This window comes from Salmo trutta, chromosome 9 (assembly GCF_901001165.1).
Source record: "Salmo trutta chromosome 9, fSalTru1.1, whole genome shotgun sequence".
Lineage (NCBI taxonomy): Eukaryota > Metazoa > Chordata > Actinopteri > Salmoniformes > Salmonidae > Salmo > Salmo trutta.
In genome coordinates this window covers 15,355,089-15,375,914 of record NC_042965.1, presented here as the reverse complement: position 1 = coordinate 15,375,914, position 20,826 = coordinate 15,355,089, and the positions used below count along the sequence as shown (strand labels likewise).

Sequence of the window (20,826 nt, the reverse complement as noted above, 5' to 3'; positions counted from 1 at the left end):
CCTGTCTCAGCCCTGTCTCTATTAGATAGAATTAAAGGATAAATAACTGAATAAATCATGAAGGCCCATCCAGACCAAACCGGTGCTATGTAAGAGATGCTCTGTGTCATTATTGCTTATTTGTCTGTTTTGCGAGTGCTTTGTAAAGTGCATTACTGATGTTGTTCTCTTCCCCTGGGCATAACCGGGGGCAGGGTCTGCCTTCCTCTCCCAGTCCTCCACCACATCAATATGCGATTAAGCACTTTTTGAGTTTTCTCCTCTCCTCCTCCTCCTCCTCCCTGTCTTCCTGGTGCATGATAAACAGACGATGAGATATAAGGGCTCCGTCAGCACTTCTGTAACTGGGCCTAATTTGGTCTCTGTATCCGGAGGAAATCACATTGCTCTCAGCCTAATTAATTCCTGCTCAAGTCAGGCTGGAGAGTCGGTCTGGGAGAGAGGGGAGGAGAAGGAATAGAGGAGAAGAGAGGGATGGAGGAGAGGAAGGGTAGACAGGACTGTGAAAAGGGAACAGAGGATGAAGAGAGTGATGAGGGTTGATGGAGTGAAAGAGAAAAAGAGATTACTGGGTCTGTACTCACTCATGGAATTTACTTGAAAGTGAAATACCAGAACACTCCTATGGTATTATTTTACTGTACTGTACATTTGTAAGGTACTACCTCCTGATCAAATCTGAACACCAGTTTTAATAATATATGAAAATACAGCTAAATGATCAGTAGATCTTAGGAGTGACTGCAAGGCTTTTATGTGTGCAGCATGGCATCCAGCTGTGGACTCGTGACCATGTCCCTGCCCACACAGGGAGAGGAGCAGAGGGGGAATGTAGGTCAGCAGTGGCCCATCGCATGAATCCCAGCCCTAGCCCCAGCTGCAGGAAGGACAAGGTCACTGGCCCCAGAGACAGTCCCTTCCCTGAAACAGGTCAATGATAAAGAGCAGAGCAGAGAAGAAGAGGGATACTATAACCCTACATAAGCTTACAGATTACACCCTGGATGTTGTCAGATCTTCAACCAAAACCTAATATTAAATAAAAGGATCCTGAGTGAACAAATAACACAAAAATGTGACACTTATTTCATTTCTTTGCAACACTAAATTCCCCTTTGTGGAAAAGTAATTGCCCCCTTACATTCAATAATTGGTTGTGCCCCCTTTAACTGCAATGACTGCAAGCAAACGTTTCATGTGGTTGTTGATCAGTCTCTCACATCACTGTGGAGGAACTTTGGCCCACTCTTCCATGCAGAACTGCTTTAACTCAGCGACATTTGGTGGTTTTCAAGCATGAACTGCTCGTTTCAGGTCCTGTCAAAACATCTCAATTGGGATTAGGTCTGGACTTTGACTAGGCCATTCCAAGACTTTGCATTTGTTGCTTTTTAGCCATTCTCATGTAGACTCGATTGTGTGTTTTGGATCATTGTCTTGCTGCATGACCCAGCTGTGCTTCAGCTTCAGCTCACAGATGGATGGCTTGACATTCTCCTGTAGAATTCTCTGATACATAACAGAATGAATAATTCCTTCAATGATGGCAAGTTGTCCAGGTCCTGAGGCAGCAAAGCATCCCCAGACCATCACATTACCACCACCATATTTAATCGTTGGTATGAGGTTCTTACTGTGGAATTGATTTGCACTTTTTTCGCACCAAAGTACGTTCATCTCTAGGAGACAGTACGCGTCTCCTTCCTGAGTGGTATGGCTGCGTGGTCCCATGGTGTTTATACTTGCATACTATTGTTTGTACAGATGAACGTGGTACCTTCAGGCGTTTGGAAATTGCTCCCAAGGATGAACCAAACTTGTGGAGGTCTACAATTATTTTTCTGAGGTCTCAGCTGATTTTTTTTGATTTTCCCATGATGTCAAGCAAAGAGGCACTGAGTTTGAAGGTAGGCCTTGAAATACATCCACAGGTACTCATCCACAAATTATGTCAGTTAGCCTATCAGAAGCTTCTAAAGCCATGACATAATTTTCTGGAATTTTCCAAGCTGTTTAAAGGCACAGTCAACTTAATGTATGTAAACTTCTGACCCACTGGATGTCATACAGTGAATTATAAGTGAAATAATCTGTCTGTAAACAGCTGTTGGAAAAATGACTTGTGTCAAGCACAAAGCAGATGTCCTAACCGACTTGCCAAAACTATAGTTTGTTAACAAGACATTTGTGGAGTGGTTGAAAAACGAGTTTTAATGACTCCTACCTAAGTGTATGTAAACTTCCGACTTCAAATGTATGCAAAAACATGCCTTTTTGAATTTTGTCTAACGTTAGTAGCTAGTAGCCTAGTCAAGGATGTGTCATCTATTTGTCACACTAAACTTGTTACCGAGCAAGCGGAACAATAGTAAACCTTTCATTTTTTGGTTGAAAATATCCCTCTGGTGTCCAAGTTGACCTATTTTACTTAACTAGGCAAATCAGTTAAGAACAAATTTTTATTTACAACGACTTGTAAATCTCCCCCAGCCAAACCCTCCCATAGCCCGGACGACATTGGGCCGATTGTGCACCGCATATGGGACTCCCGACCATGGCCAGTTGTGATACAGCTCAGGATTGATCTCGGGTCGGTAGTGCAATGTGCGATGTAGCACTGCGATGCAGTGACTTAGACTGCTGCGCCACTCGGTAGGCCATCGGTTGGTGGATATAAAGTCTAAGATCTTTGGTTGGCTGATGAAGAATTTCTTATCGGAGTAATCATGGCCAGCTGGTTTGTTATCGTAGGTCTAACTGTGCCAGGTTATCCCATGGGAGCAGATAACAAGAAATATTCTATCACATTTTTCTATTTTATTTGGCTGATGCGGATTTTAAGACGTAGAAAAAGTTTAAACTTTTTTCATGTTTGCAAGTGTGGACCAGGTGTTACTAAGAATAACTCAAGGTTCTTGTTAATTAAAAGCTTAAAGTTGGAGTTACTAGCTTCCCATATTTAGAAATGTAATGTGGCGAGAAATGCTGTTGTGTGTATTTGTGCAACAAGAGGTTATATGGTTGAACGATCTCATGGTGTTAAAACATTATGCTTACAAATGCTGTTACACTTACACTGTCTCAAGGTGCACTAGCGTGTGTGTATGCATGTGTGTGTACATGTGTGTGTGACAGTGCCAAGGGCTCTTTTATATGTTGCTCTCTCCTGGTGAAAATGTATTGTTTAATCACAAACACTCTCCATGAAATTCCTGAATTATACATGTTTCAAGAGGCAGGCACTCTTTATTTGAGATACTGTAAGTGCATGTTTAAATATAGGGAGGAATTCTCCCCGTGGGCAATGCCTAATTTGTTTTCTTTGAAAATGCCTGATTGTCTGCTTGAGCTGATTTGCCAGTTTGAGGCGCTGCGTACAGCACGCACTGCAGACATGCCAGCACAATAATCTTATTGGCTCTTGGCCTTTCTCCAACACAATAAATACGTTTTTTCGGCCTTCCTGAGCATAAATGGGCCACACATGCACACAGCTGTCTGACATGCATCGTGCTATAATGGCTTCATATCTGGCCACAGCTTCATATCTCTACTCCACTATGTAGCCTAGCCTGCATATCGCTACACTAGTTCCCCTGAGAATGAGTGGAGATAAGGCAGATCAGACCCAGAGTGTCCAGGACACGTGGGCCTTTGTTAATTCTGTAGAGCTCATTGAAGGGCTCCCCTGGCACAGGAACACAGTGTCTACTCACATCAAAGCGGCCTTTCGTTAGGGATTTGTGAGGGAGGTGCTGAAGAGATACTGGGCTAAGGGTCCTGGACACTGTCTGCACATGGAGGAGAGAGACAGAGATGGAGAGAGAGAGAGATGGAGAGAGAGAGAGATGGAGAGAGAGAGAGAGGCTGGTGGGAGGGGCTGATTCGTGTGGAGCACATCTAGTCAGAGCTGCTATTGGGGGAAGGGATCTCTTAGATAAATGGTATTAACGTTACATAATACCTTTGGGAAAGTAAGACAATTTTATTATTCTACTCTAATTCAGTGACGTGCTTCTTGCATGTACTGAAATACTGTGTAAGTTAATACAGGATAATATTTCAATCATCAAAGCTGCTCTTTTTTCATTGCGATCATTGCGTAAGCGCTAAACTGTTTTGGTTGTGTTGACATCAAAATGGCTTCCTTTTCTTCTATTTGGTCCTCTCCATCACCGCAGATCAGTTGTTCTTTTCTCTGCACATAGAGTAGCAGAAGCAGCAGCAAAAGAAGCTCAGCCTGCGGTCTCTAACCCTAAAGCTCTAACCCTAGCTCTGACAGGTGACCTTTCCCTGCAGCCTGGTCTGCCCTGTGTGGGAGGGCACTCCATTACCAGACTGAAGCTGAGGCTTTGGTTTCTTAAAAGGGACTTACCAACACACACTCACACAAGCTCATCTTGACCCACATGCTTTGTGCACAGCTCTCTATCACTCCTATTTTAGATGTCTTTGCGAGTGAACAACAGTGGTTGTCCTCTCTCTCTGTGTGTGTGTGTGTGTGTGTGTGTGTGTGTGTGTGTGTGTGTGTGTGTGTGTGTGTGTGTGTGTGTGTGTGTGTGTGTGTGTGTGTGTGTGTGTGTGTGTGTGTGTGTGTGTGTGTGCTCTCAAAGTGTCATTCTGAATCATGCTCTGGGACAGCAGTGACTGTTGATGAGTCAGGCTGTCTTGTCTGTGTTTGTGGTGTAGTTGCTAGCTAGGACACGTAACGTGACCATGGACTCTTTCGCACTATGGCGACATATTCTACATCTGTGTAAGTGTGGCCATTCTGACTGAGAAAGTACAGTACTTTATAACAGTGAACTGTAGTGTCATTATGTTTAGTCTTTTGAAAACCGGATGATTTCATATTGGACGTTTTTCTCTCTGCAGGGTCCCGGCCCTCCCTGTTAAGAACTTGACAGGCTCTGGACCAGTTCACCCAGCAATTGCAGGTAATGCTTCTATTTGTCTTCTCTTTTGCAATACATTTAATTTTTTATTCCCGTAGGCTGCATCTACATGAGTGCTTTAGTTTTCGCATTCCATTCTTAGTCATAATACTAAACCAACATGGCTCTTTTCTTTCCTGTTTGTTTGTATGTGTGTGTGTGTCAGGTATGACAGGTATCCTAATGTGTGCTGCTGGCCTGCCCGTGTGTCTGACCCGGGCCCCTAAACCCATCCTGCACCCGCCGCCCATAAACAAGAGTGACATGAAGCCTGTGCCCGGGGTCAATGGCATCCGCCGCAAGACCAAGAAGAAGCACCTCAGGAAAGGTAAGTACAGGTGTAGGATCGTAATTTGATCACCCTGTTGCAGGAGAACTTTCATGTTATGCAAATTGTAGTGTATTTGAGGTTTAAAAAGGCTTCTGAAGTTTGTAATTTCCACTTTGAAATTTCAGAGTTGATTCTCCCTTAAGAAAAATGTATCAACCCCTACAAAAAATACCCATTAATTATAATCCATTCACATTTCCTGTTGCTGCAGGATTATTTTCCTGCTGTGGAAAACTGGCTCAAGTTAAGATCCTACATCTGAATGTATGACAGGGAGGGTTCCCATGGACACTGGAGGGGAGGGGCTGTCATGGAGTGAGAGGAATTCTATTGAGACATTAAGATGTAAAGTAAATCTCTCCTCTGGAAAATCAGAATATCTTTATTCGCTAAGAACATTTTAACATACCTGGTATTTGACTTAGTGACTAGGTGCTGCCAGCAATAGACAATGTAAAAACAGATACAGACACAAAGTCAACATACAGGATATACAGTATAAATGGGGTAAACATACAACTCTGGAGTATAAGATGATTTTCAGTGATGATATACAATTTACAGAGGGGATATATCTATATATGGAGAGGTGTACATAGTGCAAATGCAGTATAGTGCAGTTATTATTATTTCACCTCATTGAAGGCAAGGTGCAGTGCTTGGCTCAATGTAAAGTCTTAATCCCTATGAGCCTGATGGCCAGTTGGTGAGGGCCACAGTACCGGATAAGAAACTGTTCAGGAGGCAGCTGGTTTTGGTCATGATTGACTTGAACCATTTGCCAGGGGGGATTCTTTGAAGGATGGGGTGTCCGAGGTGGGCGGGGTCTGCGATGATCTTTCCTGCACGCTTCCTTGTCCTGGAGTCGTGCAGGTCCTCGATGGAGGGCAGGTCAATCAAATGTATTTATAAAGCCCTTTTTACATCAGCGGATGTCACAAAGGGCTATACAGAAACCCAGCCTAAAACCCCCAAACAGCAAGCAATGCAGATGTGGAAGCAGGTAGCTAATGACCCTCTCAGCAGATTGAACAATGCACTCCCGATGACCCTGGCGAAGGGGAAGGGAGGGCTGACGGTCACATTCACCACATTTCATTGGCTTCCCACCACATTGAAATTAACAGAGCTATTTCCACAAGCATAATTAAGATGAAACTATTGTAGTGAGATGGGTTGATGACAATCCAGTGGTGAGATGTGGTCGCTTTAGCTAAAATGGCGCCAAGCCAATGTCAATTTGATGCCGTGGAAACCATAGGCGTCCCCGGGGGACTGCCTGTCCTAATTGGTCAGTGCATGCTGTGGGTTTTTCAGCCCTGCATCACTCTGTTCCACCCAGATGCCTCCGCCATCTCTCCCCTCCATCCCCGGGCTGCAGACCCAGGCGGGGGCATTGGGACGGGAGGACACCACGGATTGATAGATGGGTTGTAGCCAATTTTGCCTGCATTGATGCAGCTTAGCCCCCATGGAGCGAGGCAGAGAGGGAAAGAGATTTAGGGATATCCTGTTCCGGCTGCCGCTGTAAAGGAGGCCAGTAAAGGAGGCCTTTGATCTAGCAAATGAAACCATCAAAAAGGCAATGCCGGAAAATGCATAATGCAGTCCTTCTCCATATCTCTCCCTCAATATATCTCTCTCATCACGTTCTCTCATCTCTCTCGCTTCTCTGTCTCTTTCACTCTCTTCCTCCCTTCCCCCTTTCTCTCTCTCCCTCTCTCTGTTCCCCAAATGAGCAAACAAAAGTGTTGGGAGAAGAGTGCCCGCCTGTAAGCGTATTAGAGGTGTAAGCTGTGGGTGAGCTCTGTCAGCCATACTAGCTTGGTTTCACACTGGGATTAGCTTAGTGTGGGTGATGGCTCATTGTTCTGTGTCACTTTGAAGGTGACCTCCTCTTCAACATCGCACCCAGTATTATTCATACTCTCTTATTGGACTGGTCTGTCTCATCATAATCAAGTAGGGCTAAGAGCCAGACCACACACTGGGTTTACCTAGTGCGCAAATAGACAGGATTCACTTCTCCTTATGCAGATCTATCTATCATATTTTCCTTTTAACCATATGCTTTCAATGTTGTGTTTTATTGCTAGGGAAAAACCCAGAGGATGTGGTGCGGAGATACACGGAGAAAGTGAAGGTAGCCCCTGATGAGGTAAGGAGTCCTAGGTGACCCACACTTTAATACGGTTTGAAATCAATATGCTGTACAGTGTATCATTGCTATGCATTCCAACCCTGCAGTCAGATACAGTAACTGGTGCCCACTCACTTTCCCTTCCCAGGACTGCACCATCTGCATGGAGAGGCTGGTGATGTCATCGGGCTACGAGGGTGTCCTGCAGCACAAGGGCATAAAGCCAGAAATGGTGGGCAAGCTTGGCAAGTGTGGGCACATTTACCATCTGCTGTGCCTGGTGGCCATGTACAACAATGGCAACAAGGTGAGAAAGGGCATTCGCGCCAGCGCTTGTTATGGTATCAATGATACCATATCATAATATGATATTGTATAATAGCGGGTGAAATTACACACCCCATTTGATGTGGTGTTATACTTTGATATCATTCGATTAGATGAGATTAGATTAGACTAGATTGAGATCAAGCTAATTCAGAAGCAGGCCTTACTCTGCCAAACACAGTTCATGCTCATTTTAATGCATAAACATGAAACAAAATGACAATTACTTGTTTTATTAAAAGTCAATTTAGTACAGAAGGTGGCTCTATGTCCATGAAGTCACTCTAGATTAGATTCCATTTGTTTGATTAGATTAGTTATGAATATTGAACATTTAATGTGTCCCTGTCCAGGATGGCAGTCTGCAGTGCCCCACCTGTAAGGCTATCTATGGGGAGAAGACAGGCACACAGCCCCCTGGGAAGATGGACTACCATGTCATCCCCCACTGCCTGCCTGGCTACCTGGAAGCCAAGACCATCCGCATCGTCTATGACATTCCTGCTGGCATACAGGTAAACACGACTCACGACGTGCCACCCTTATATCCTCCACACTCCCACGTCCACTCATCCACTGGCTCTCCTTCCTAGGTCTATTCTCTTCCATCTATGTTTGTATAAGACTGCTGTGTCTGACATAAGGAGGCTTCAGAGGGTATTTGACTACGTGCTTAGTGTTGCTGAGGGGGTTGAAGTGTCCCAAAGCCGCGTGACTGCATCCTTGTAGAGAGAGAGAGAACGATTCACCTTCTCTCTTTGCAGTGGGCGAGGGCGGTCGAGAGGAGGGAAGATGGCTGCATATTTCATCCTGACTGCAGAGCGGAGCTTTAGTAGAGTCAATGACCTTTATTTTCAGAAGAGCAGACTTAGCCTCCCTGGGGAGGGTGGAGGAAGACTATGTCTGTCTGTCCTCTGCCCTCCACACTGCAGCAGCACATCACGCCACAGCCCAATCACAGTGCTCTATCACGCCACAGCCCACTCACAGTGCTCCATCACACCACAGCCCACTCACAGTGCTCCATCACACCACAGCCCACTCACAGTGCTCCATCACACCACAGCCCACTCACAGTGCTCCATCACACCACAGCCCACTCACAGTGCTCCATCACACCACAGCCCACTCACAGTGCCCCATCACACCACAGCCCACTCACAGTGCCCCATCACGCCACAGCCCACTCACAGTGCTCCATCACGCCACAGCCCACTCACAGTGCTCCATCACACCACAGCCCACTCACAGTGCCCCATCACGCCACAGCCCACTCACAGGGCCCCATCACACTACTGACCCTCCTCACTTCCCCCTTGAAACACATCTTCACTGACAGCTGTACTCTGTGGAATAAAGTCATGAAATAGTAATGATACAGTGCATTATGAAGTAGAGTGGAGTACAATGACTATGGTGTGTCATGTCAACACATATCACCTGCATCACAGAGCATGGCAGTTACTTGTTTGCTATACAACTGGTATAAAGAACATGTTTCCTAATGATAACTAAAAAGGTTTTGGCAGTGCCCCCCAAAATGAATGATTTGATACAGTCAAATAAACTCAGAGTAGAATGACCACAAGTATAAAAGTTCATCCCAGGGGCACATTTGACATTTCCCTTTGACTGAATGTTAAGAGAAAGAGAGGGGTTGTTTTTGTTTTTGTCCTTTTCACCAGGCCACAGAGCATCCCAACCCAGGGAAGAAGTTCAGCGCAAGAGGCTTCCCACGGCACTGCTACCTCCCAGACAATGACAAGGGCAGGAAGGTAAGACTTACAGTACTGTCTGTGTGCATATGGGAAGGACACGTTTTCCAAAATACATAATGCAGAGATGGTGACTGCACTGTAAGCTGCTGCTGTACCTACCAGGCTCTCATCCTCTGTCTGTCTGTCCCCAGGTCCTGAAACTCCTGATCATGGCCTGGGACCGCCGCCTCATCTTCACCATCGACACGTCCAGCACCACGGGAGAGTCAGACACGGTGGTGTGGAACGAGATCCACCACAAGACAGAGTTTGGCTCCAACCTGACGGGACACGGCTACCCAGACCCCAACTACCTGGACAACGTCCTGACAGAGCTGTCAGCCCAGGGGGTCGTAGAGGACAACCTGAAGGACTGAGGGGGGAAGAGAGGCCACCGAGGACCACCACCCATAATACTCCTCTCTGACATAGAGTGGGCCTCTACATGAAGAGGCAACATGCAGCCGAGATAACTATATTTTACTCCCCACACCCAAAACAGACCTAAAGACCCTCAGATTCTGTATGTGGCCATGAGAGCGGAGGAAATATAGCAAATGACATGATAACATCACGATTGTGTTATACTGTTATTTGAATTTACCTGAACATAACTGTACAACTCTTCTGACTACTGTCTCTTTGTCAATGCCTTGAGCATGTGTATTTTTGGCAAAATTTCAACCTGATAGGGTAAAGGAACGTAAAGACAGGATTTAAATGAAAACTGATCTCAATGTGTATTGGCAGTTGTGGGGTTTAGACATTGATGCACAGCAACTGGTCATTGATTCCTCTGAGACTGGATTTTGAACCTCCTCTTTTGTACTGAAGAAGATTTTAGGACTGTGACATCGTAGCATTGAAAGAGATGTCTGTTTATACTCACCGCCGAACCATGTGGCCCAGAATTTGATATTGCATTTTAATGTTGACTGCACACCTGGAATTTTTGCAAAGACAGTTGGCTAGGGCTCTGAAGGCTTTCAATGTCTGTCCCGGTTTGTTCTAGTTTTATCAGATGTGTATTTTTTTAAAGAGTAGGGAAATGATTTCTCAAGTTGTAGTTGGTATTTGTGTGGAAATCTTCAGGATAATTTTTATATGCAGAATTGTAAAAGCGTGATTGCTTTCCCAGTCCAATTCACACCAAATCTACACAGTTCAGCTTGTTGTGATATTGATGATGAGGTTGAAAGTGAGGCCTTTTGCTTAGTTTTAGCTTGGTGATTTTCTGCGCCAAAACTGTCTGTAGATCTGAGTGGACAGTCACGGTGATGTGATTCTCAGGAAGGAGAGAGGGCATCTCTGATTGGCTACACAGGGCCGTTTCACAAAGGCTTGGCGCCACTGGCCAATGAGTCTGTTGAAGGTTCACATGCACCTTCTGACAGAGAGATAGTCAGTTGATCTGAGGATTCAGCTGTCTCACAGTAAATGTATATTCTAACAGGGGTGCCAACCTGAGGAGGCCTTTGGAAGTTAACCTGATATAGATCCATACACAAGCATCTTACCGACCAGTTAGATGATTGTTCAAAAAATTTATGCTTCTGTAAGTTAAGATCTGAGGCAGTCGAGCAAGCCTCACTCCACTCCAAGGTTAACCTCATTCGTTTTGTTGAAACATTGGTGGCGTTGACCTCTGTGAATAAGCCTGTCTTAGAGGAGGCCCAGGCGTTGGAATGATCTATCACACTCGCATCACATGTGCTTGCCTACTTGCGTGTGTGTTTGAATGTGTGTTAGTGTGTGTGTGCTGTGGCGTTAATACACTCTCTGGCTTTCTAAGGGCTTTATTTAATCCGTATTGCGGTAGTTCAGCGTGATTGAAATTTAAAGACAATGTTCCCGCGTTAGCAGAGACTGCATTCACGGTAAACTCTATATATGTCGGCTCAATCGGAAATGACTTTCACATTTCCATGGCTCAATCTGGAACGCCTCAGTCCTTGAACAGAGGAGCAGAACATGCTTCGCAGAGTGCGATGTCCTCTTCAAAGAATGACTCTCTCCTCTGATCCATCATAGAGTAGAGTAGGCAGAGCGGCCCACACACACACACACACGCACGCACACACGCACGCACGCACGCACGCACGCACACACACACACACACACACACACACACACACACACACACACACACACACACACACACACACAGAGCCTGTGATGTACGAGCCTCTGGTGTTCCTCCTGTTGGGCTGGTTGCATGATAAGTCTCTGCTACAGACAACATCTGCCCCATACTGTCTGACTCCTCTGAAGGCTCTTGGTCTGATGCTGATGTACGGGCCGCTGCTGCGTTTCCCTTCCCTCAGCAGCTAGAGGAGCTCATTCTACAGTAGGATCACTCAGAATGTTGTGCCATAAAGTACAGTATGTGAAGCTGAATTTCCACTCCCTTTGCTCCCTCCTCTCTCCCTTCCCACAGATTCTATGCCCATAAGCTAAACAGTTCTTGAAGATTTGAGTTATTTTCCAAAAATAACAGTTAACCTTTAAGCTGAATAATTCTATCCTCCAGTTGGATCTGACCAATTTGAATGAGTGGGGATGTTGGTATATAGAAGAGATTCATGCTGAGGTTTTATGGTGTCCCACCCACTTCACGAGTTTTGATCCTTTAAATGCTTTTGAATATTTTGGACTGAATCATAGTCTTCCGTAGCACTTTGAGGCAGCAGTTTTCTTTAATTAATCCTTTCATTTTAGGAAGATGTCTTGAAATGTATTGGCTACAAATTCAGCTGTTTTTTATGTTTATGTTTATAAACTTGTCTTGTATTGCTTCAAAAATATACGTATATATATATCTATACATTTGCAGATGTGATCTACCTTTAAATGTACATGTATGCTCAATTTGAGTCATATGGTGTAAGTTTAATTTATTTTTATACTCTTCTATATATGAAAATATACACTCACATTTACCCGCCCACATCACTATACACACAGGCACATATTAAAATGAATACAGTGCCTTCGGAAAGTATTCGGACCCCTTGACTTTTTCCACATTTTGTTACGTAACAGCCATCTTCTATAATTGATGAAAACAAACATTTCCTCATCAATCTGAACACAATACCCCATAATGACAAAGCAAAAACAGTTTTTGCTAATTCATTAAAAATAAAGAAAAGGGAAATATGACATTTACATAAGTATTCAGACCCTTTACTCAGTACTTTGTTGAATCACCTTTGGCAGCGATTACAGCATCAAGTCTTCTTGGGTATGACGCTACAAGCTTGGCACAACTGTATTTGGGGAGTTTCTCACATTCTTCTCTACAGATTCTCTCAACCTCTGTCAGGTTGGATGGGGGGTGTTGCTGCTAAGCTATTTTCAGGTCCCTCCAGAAATGTTTGATCGGGTTCAAGTCTGGGCTCTGGCTGGGCCACTCAAGGACATTCAGAGATTCGTCCCGAAGCCAGTCCTGCGTTGTCTTGGCTGTGTGCTTAGGGTTGTTGTCCTGTTGGAAGGTGGCCACTGTGTTCTTGGGGACCTTCAATGCTGCAGAAATGTTTTGGTACCCTTCCCCAGATCTGTGCCTCGACACAATCCTGTCTTGGAGCTCTACGGACAATTCCCTCGACCTCATGGCTTGGTTTTTGCTCTGACATGCACTAACAACTGTGGGACCTTATATAGACAGGTGTGTGCCTTTTTAAATCATGTCCAATCAATTGAATTTACCACAGGTGGACTCCAATCAAGTTGTAGAAACATCTCAAGGATGATCAATGGAAACAGGATGCACCTGAGCTCAATTTCAAGTCTCATAGCAAAGGTTCTTAATACTTATGTAAATAAGGTATTTAAAAATATATATATATATATATATTTTCAAAAATGTCTAAAAACCTGTTTTCACTTTGTCATTATGGGGTGCTAAGGATTTTTCTTTCTTTAATCCATTTTAGAATAAGGCTGTAACGTAACAAAATGTGGAAAAAGTCAAGGGGTCTGAATACTTTCCGAAAGCACTGTATGTCAAATCTGGCATATGTGATTTGCCAGTATGTCAGGGACTGTTGAAATATATCTGCCATGTTATGAGCATCTTATATTAGCAGTAGTCTTAGAATTTGCTGCTGTCGTCAATGTAGATTCTGTATTGGAGTCGCTGAGGGATTCAGTAATTACAGCAGGCACTCTTTATTATTGGTTGGGGGGAGTTTAGCAGCATGTAGTCGACCCTATCCCCCAGATGGGTAATTGACCATAGAAAGAGAATTCTAATTGTGTCATTTACCATGTATAACCTAATAGAACCAAGAGGAGGATACTGTCAGTAACCCAAACTGGTGAGTGAAAAACAAGTAATTTTGCCTGTTAATTTCTTCTTTATCCTTGTGCAAGTTTTGATATCTTTATGCTTTTTGTCACTCTCTTAAATGGGGAAAAACAGGAAAGAAATGCTTCCAGTCTTATCAGGGAATTTCCCATTTAAAGTGAGACTCATTAAGTTGAACAGATAAAGCGTTTTTGCTTGGCCAACCCTATTTTCCATGTCATTGTACTTTAACTGATGTATCAGTTAATATTTCCAGACTTACATTTCCAGTCTCCAAATGCTTAAGTATGTAACTGTAATTTCATGGTCTAGGCCTCCTCAGCTTTTCAGGTGTGTACATAAGGTCAGTATGCTTTCAGTGGAGTCTGTACACCGGGGAATTTTAATGTGAGCATACATTTTATTGTCTGGTTTTGGACAGAGGAATAGAGTTTATGCAATTATATATGCGAGCAATTTGTACCTCATGTCATGTGTAGCAGAAGGTATCAGGAGGTTTTGGGGACAGGAGAATGGATGTTCAACATTTTGTAAGGTGTGTCCATTTGCTATCCAAGGTTATTGCTCAAATGCTCCATATAGGAGAACACATATTTTTGATGTATTTTTTAAAAGATTGAATATCTTCAACTGAGCATTCATACTGTGTAACGTTGTTATATTACTATTAGTAATTAATATACATTCCATACGATTTTCCATAGCATATATTGATTAGGTGTGGGTAATGGAGTAAAGCTGACTTTAAGGACACATTAACAAGGATACTTTCTCATTGGGAGTTTATCTCACAATCATATTGATAACCTCCACAGCATACTGTGCTTATGTCTACACAGATAGGCCTGCAACAATTTGGTGGGAATCTGTGTAGGTGTGAGATAGAGGGTCTGCGTGTGTGAGCGTATGTGCATGTGTGTGAAAATGTTTGGTTTAAGTTCCAAAAAGATTGAAACAGTAGACGTTTGGGGGTTGAGACAAAAAAAATAGACCATAGAAGTGCATGTTACTCAAGACCTAAGCAAGTCTGCTGACAAAGAAAATATTTTGTATTTGACAGTTGAGTCATTAGAGATGTCATCCAGCTGTGTCCAGTGGAGTGGCATGGTGGACTGCTCCATACGCCACTGCTTGTCTGTTTTTACCTCCAAAGAGGGTTTGATGGAGAGAGATGAGAATGAGCTAGCGCTTTGCTGCTCCGCTCTCTCTTCAGGTTGCACAGAAATGGTAACCGTATGTATGAGGTAATCGTCTGCATTTTAAGTGCCCATTTTTTACTGACAGAATGTCAGAGAGCCATGTGGCTATGGTTCAACATTCAAATTTCATTTCTCATCAGAAGCAACATATTACATATTGTGATTTAAAAAAGAAAACACAACACACAAAGAGAAATTGAGATTTGAAATGTATAATCAAATGACTAGAAATAAAGGCAAGATTAGAGACATAAAACATTAAAGGGCTTCTTATCTATCCGTCTTTATTGGATTGTGATGACTTTGTTGCATGTTTGTGTGTTTCATGTGAAAAATAAATGTGCCCTCAACAGGGTAGTTTGTTTGACCTTCTCTCGTTCTTTACTGTCTTTCGTTGCCACCACGTCCTCCTCTTCCTTTAGCTTTTTCGTTCCGCTCTCCTCCTGGCTGCCCTGCGCTTCGTTATGCAGATATAAACGAGCTTTGCTCGAGCTGTGGATTGTGGCGGTAACAGTTTTCACCGGCAGTAAATGTTGCATTATGGCCATTTTCTGTCACTGGCTGCTGAATGTTGGTGCTGTGTGAAAGAAATGGAGTCTGGGTCTGCAGGCACTGTGGCGCATATTAAAGCAAATACACCCCAATCCCCCCCCTCCCTTCCAGGTCTAGAGGAACAGCTTGTGGGGCTGTCATGGGAGGTCTCCCTGCTGGTCCTGCGGACAGCCTGTGGTGTCTGTCATGGGGCTCATCGCCCCTCTCACAAGCATAGCCGTGACACAGCAGCTTAGAGCGTCTGTCGTGGCCCGGGGCTGACATCCCAGACTCCCCTGTCCCAGCCGAGCCCCCCTCATCTCATCACTCACCTCCGTCACTAATGTAATGAGGGTGTTAACGAGGGAGTCTCTGCTGCCCCATAGCAGGTGCCTCTCATTAGCATTTTAATAAGGTTAGGAAGGAGATGTGCTGCGAAGACATTTTACTCATATTCTTAAATATTCATCTAATATGAAGGGAAAGTGACTTTGTACTTCTCGGGCCACTTTCAATGACTCATATTTCACATGATTTACCTGGTCTGAATCCTGGGAGATTTGATGTCTGTGTTCACAGAGCTCAGAGTAAGAATCAGTTGGGAAAAGTATCACTGTGGTGGGTTTGTGTGATATGACCTGAATTGGGATTCAGTAAATACACTGAAGTAACCCTCCCTTATATTGATAAGTAACACAGGACGGATCCTTTGTGACCACACAATCAGGGGCTGCAGTTAACCCTAGTGGGAATTGGGACCTACTGAAAGAGCTGGAGGAGATGTCCCCAGACCCTCCGACACCTGTTACAAAAAACACTTGACTGATTATAAGTCCATTGTGTGCATAAACACAGATTCAAACTAAACAGTAGAAGTGGTAATATTCCATTTTATTGAATATTTCCAATACAGTTCACAGTAATATAGCTGATGTTACCACTCATCTGTAACCACCCACTTTGTACATGCAGTAATTTTGTGTAAGCACTAAAATTTAAGCTCATTTTCAAAATTGCAGCTCTCTTTCAGCAAATACCAAGTCAATGAGCAACAATCAATATTTGTCAAGATTTGAAATTGAGGGCATGCTTGGTGAATTTTTGTGGAATACAACAGTTTTCTAAAATAAGCTTCCAAAGATGGCAAGCCATAATAAATACAATTTGGAATGTAGAGAGTACAATTTACAAAACAGATTACAATAATAGGTCAAAAATCTATCTGGATAACAGTTAAAGATAATTTGATAACAGTGAAATTGTAACATTCCAATAAGTTTGGCTTTTCTCTCTTGATCGACAAGTCTGATCGAAATAAAATATTCTTCCTTGTTACTAATTAAATAAACTATTACCAAAATAAAGACAACACACAGTTTGACATCTGAAACATCTCCGACATCTCCACAGAAAAGCATTTCAAATGGCACACACCATTTCACGCAACTCAACTCACACACTTGGAGTCTGACTCATCATCTCTCTGAGCTTAGCTCGAAACAAGCAACCTGAATTTGGTCAAAACTGTGGAGGAAAAACATAAATGTATACAAAATATAAGGTACAGCATATGAAATGTCATGTAGTGTACATCAATGCTGAAATGGCTAAGACAGGATATGCTCATACTTACGAGTCAACATCATAAGCTCTCCACAGAGAGCCCAACTGAAGTAGAACAGAAATGGTCTACATAATATGTCCAATTTTCATTAAATGCATGACAGCTACTCAGTGGTGGAAAACATACCCAACTGTCATACTTGAGTAAAGGTAAAGATAGTTTAATAGAAAATGACTCAAGTAAAAGTAAAAGTCACCCAGTAAAATTCTACTCGAGGAAAAGTAAAACATTACTTGGTTTAAAATATACTTAAGTATCGAAAGTAAAAGTATAAATAATTTCTAATTCCTTATATTAAGCAAACCAGACGGCTCCATTTTTTATTTTATTTTTTTAATTGTTCAGAAATCAAGGGGCACACTCCAAACACTCAGACATCATTTACAAACCAAGCATGTGAGTTTAGTGAGTCCGCCAGATCAGAGGCAATAGGGATGACCAGGGATGTTCTATTGATAAGTGCGTGAATTTGACTATTTTCCTGTCCTGCTAAGCATTCAAAATGTGTCAAAGAAAATGTATGGAGTAAAAAGTACATTATTTTCTTAAGAGATGTAGTGAAGTGAAAGTAAAAGTAGTCCCAAATATAAATAGTAAAGTACAGATACCTCAAAAAAACAAATTAAGTAGTACTTTAAAGTATTGTTACTTAAGTACTTTCCACCACTGCAGTTACTGTATGACACTTCACTCAAAATCAGCTGTCTTAAATTACAAGCACCTGAGAAGAAGCGCAAACACTGGATTGACTGGATAAGATTGTCAGTAGTACTGCTACAAAGACACGTTAACCAATTAACTAATCAACTGTGAACCCTATACTGTATATGTAAAATATGTATTATATCAAAGCCACATCTTTGTGTTTGAGTTACTCCACATACATGCACAGAGCAACAGTACCAAACACAAGCTTCACTAAATATTCATCTCAGGTGTCTATGGCAACAGCGAAAACAATATCCTAATAGCAAACACGTGACTGTTCAGGCAATTATGGCGCGTGTGCCGTTGTATTAATAACATTTACTTAGGCATCTCACAGCGCAATGTCCTCAGTGATATGAACACCAAATCTCACTGCTACATTGTGGCGGTTCTCAATTGAAATATATACAATTAGAGAGTAAAAAACATCAATAAAAGCAATATCAAAATACCATACATTCAGGTGAATTCAGCTAAAACTAGAGTAGATTGCATAATCGTCCTCCTTCAAGGTATGATAATATTGAATATAAAATAATTTTCTTCACATTTCACAAACGCTGGATGCAGGGCATGCATTACATTATAGCCATGCAATAACACAGTACCACCGAATGACACACTATGTCCAACCCCTCCTTCAGCTCTGATCCACATAACAGTTTGTGTCCTGCTCAATCGACAAGAGCCCAAGCTTTGTGAGACTAGCAGAAGTTAATATGTGGCAGGTAATCTGCATGCAAGACCTGTAGCAATCAGTTATGTCACTAGATTGCCCCTCTGCCACAGCTGAAAACCTGTGTATGATGTCAAACGTCCATGGAAAAGAACGTAGCAGAGTGGGCTTCGCATCCTCTACATTCTGTCTTTTGAAGGAGTGATCTGGATGAGAAGAAAGTTCCTCTTGATATCACATGTAACAGACAATATGACAGGGAGAAGGGAGACGCTGCCTTCCTTCTGCGATCACACAGCTGTGCCTGATGCAGGAAGCTGCTCTCCCCCTCAGGCCCGGGCTCATGCTGCTGGGAAGGCCCCGTCTAGGGGGTCAGGATGAGGCTGCCTCCCTCCTCTCTTTCCCTCTGCTGGAAGGTGGCATGGGCCTGCTCCAGATCCAGAACCACCCCCAGCAGCCGAGCCGCTGCAGTCTGGCTGTGCTTCAGGAGCTGCCCGCTACTGTCTGCTCCATCTGGGGGAGATAGATTTAAAGCAGGAGAATGCTTTACATTACAGTATTAAATTATCGTACAAGGGTCTAGTGAACCAACCTCTGAGGGCTAAGGTGTTACAACTGTTTAAACGGCATTTTAAAAAGGCACTGTTTTGACAGTCTCACCAGACAGCAGCCCAGAGTTCAGTCTCTTCTCTTCCTCTGGGGTTGTCTCAGCCTCCAAATACTGCTTCCTGTAACCACACAGCACAGGGCACGGCACAGTGCACAGCATGGCACACTCGCATTAACACACTGATCAACATGTTGAACTATGTTTAGATAGTGTGTAACAGAGTTTGTGAGAGAGGCTAAGAGTTGTGAGAGAGGCTGGCCTTATATTTCATTGATACCATGGTACTACTATGGTACTTTCCCTTATACCATGGTATAGTCTGAATCATAGACATTTACCATGGTTTTAGCCTTGAAGTATGATGGTACTACCATGGTACTGCCATGCACCTAAATAATACCATGGTATAGATGTGGATCATAGAAATACCATGGTTTTAACCTGTATTATACATTCTAACCATGGTAACGCACAATTATGATAAATGGTTCCAAAAATCATATGGCACCATCTTTATTAATGGTGCGTTACCATGGTACAATGGGAGTATAATGCATTAAATAAATAAACACGCTCTCACTCTACATTGGCTCTAGCCTGCTTACATTTGACATTTTTGCAGACGCTCTTATCCAGAGCGACTTACAGGAGCAATACCTTGCTCAAGGGCACATCGACCAATTTTTCACCTAGTCTGCTTTGAGATTCAAACCAGCAACCTTTCGGTTACTGACCCAATGCTCTTAACTGCTACGCTATCTGCTGTCCCATAGTCAGCGAGTCAGTTTCATGAGAGAGCCAATTGAAAACTAAAGAGAGAAGCACCAGATAAATTATTTGAAAACTTATCTTCACGGTGAGCGAGTCATAAAGTACAGGATATGAAAGACCAAGTTAACTGGAGTTGAATTAATCCATAAAAGTCCTTTAGCATAGAAGCTGACATCGGCTAACATTAGCGCCAGTCGTAGTCATGGCGACAGAGGACTCCAACGTTACATTTAACTTGCTGTTGTTAGTGGTATGTTGAGAATAACATGATGAAAATGTATTTATGAAGTAAGATGATAATCTATACCGTTTTACAAATAGTTTTTTAGTATGTTGGCTATTTACAATTGTATTTAGAGTAGTTGAACAAGTCAGTTGAATGAGAGAGAGACAACTGAAAACTGTATTGAAGAGCGCCAGATAAACTAGCTAATTATTTTAAACCTTATCTTCAAGGTGTCAGACTCCATTCTTCTCACGAAACCCTATCCAGGTCCCAAGTTTTAAGAGGGTACACTACACTACTAGACCATGTGTCTGTATCACATCCGACCGTGATTGGGAGTCCCATAGGGCGGCGCACAATTGGCCCAGCGTTGCCCGGGTTTGGCCGGAGTAGGCCGTCATTGTAAATAAGAATTTGTTCTTAACTAACTTGCCTAGTTAAATAAAGGTTAAATAAAATAAGAAAATGTGTGTTGTGGTGTTTCACTATAAGCTAAAGGGATTTAAGAGGGTACACTAGGCCTACACTTTGCCATTGCAGAGCAAGAAGTCAATGTCACTTTACCCGAAAAATGGTGGGACACACACCATCATGATAATACATTGTAAACAACTACCATACTTTCATGTTTCACTACATGCTGCTAGTACAAAACTATGGTATTTTTTTCATTGTACTACCAT

General features: G+C 42.9%; 2 protein-coding genes across 4 annotated transcripts in view; one reads left to right on the top strand and one right to left on the bottom strand.

The window, feature by feature from the left end:
- Positions 1-12,631, top strand: part of LOC115200026 (E3 ubiquitin-protein ligase DTX1) — a 60,812-nt gene extending 48,181 nt beyond the window's left edge. For both annotated transcript variants that reach the window (XM_029762677.1, XM_029762676.1), the window contains 7 exons: positions 4,876-4,937; positions 5,101-5,262; positions 7,362-7,423; positions 7,554-7,712; positions 8,086-8,247; positions 9,418-9,507; positions 9,642-12,631. In XM_029762677.1, the coding sequence (XP_029618537.1) occupies positions 4,876-4,937; positions 5,101-5,262; positions 7,362-7,423; positions 7,554-7,712; positions 8,086-8,247; positions 9,418-9,507; positions 9,642-9,866 (922 nt within the window). In that variant the 3' untranslated portion in view covers positions 9,867-12,631. The remainder of the gene's footprint in view (positions 1-4,875; positions 4,938-5,100; positions 5,263-7,361; positions 7,424-7,553; positions 7,713-8,085; positions 8,248-9,417; positions 9,508-9,641) is intronic.
- Positions 12,632-17,740: 5,109 nt separating this feature from the next.
- The window catches only part of LOC115200025 (rasGAP-activating-like protein 1), a 69,602-nt gene continuing 66,516 nt past the window's right edge, over positions 17,741-20,826 (bottom strand). For both annotated transcript variants that reach the window (XM_029762674.1, XM_029762675.1), the window contains 2 exons: positions 19,197-19,264; positions 17,741-19,049 (listed from right to left, as the gene is read on the bottom strand). In XM_029762674.1, the coding sequence (XP_029618534.1) occupies positions 18,901-19,049; positions 19,197-19,264 (217 nt within the window). In that variant the 3' untranslated portion in view covers positions 17,741-18,900. The remainder of the gene's footprint in view (positions 19,050-19,196; positions 19,265-20,826) is intronic.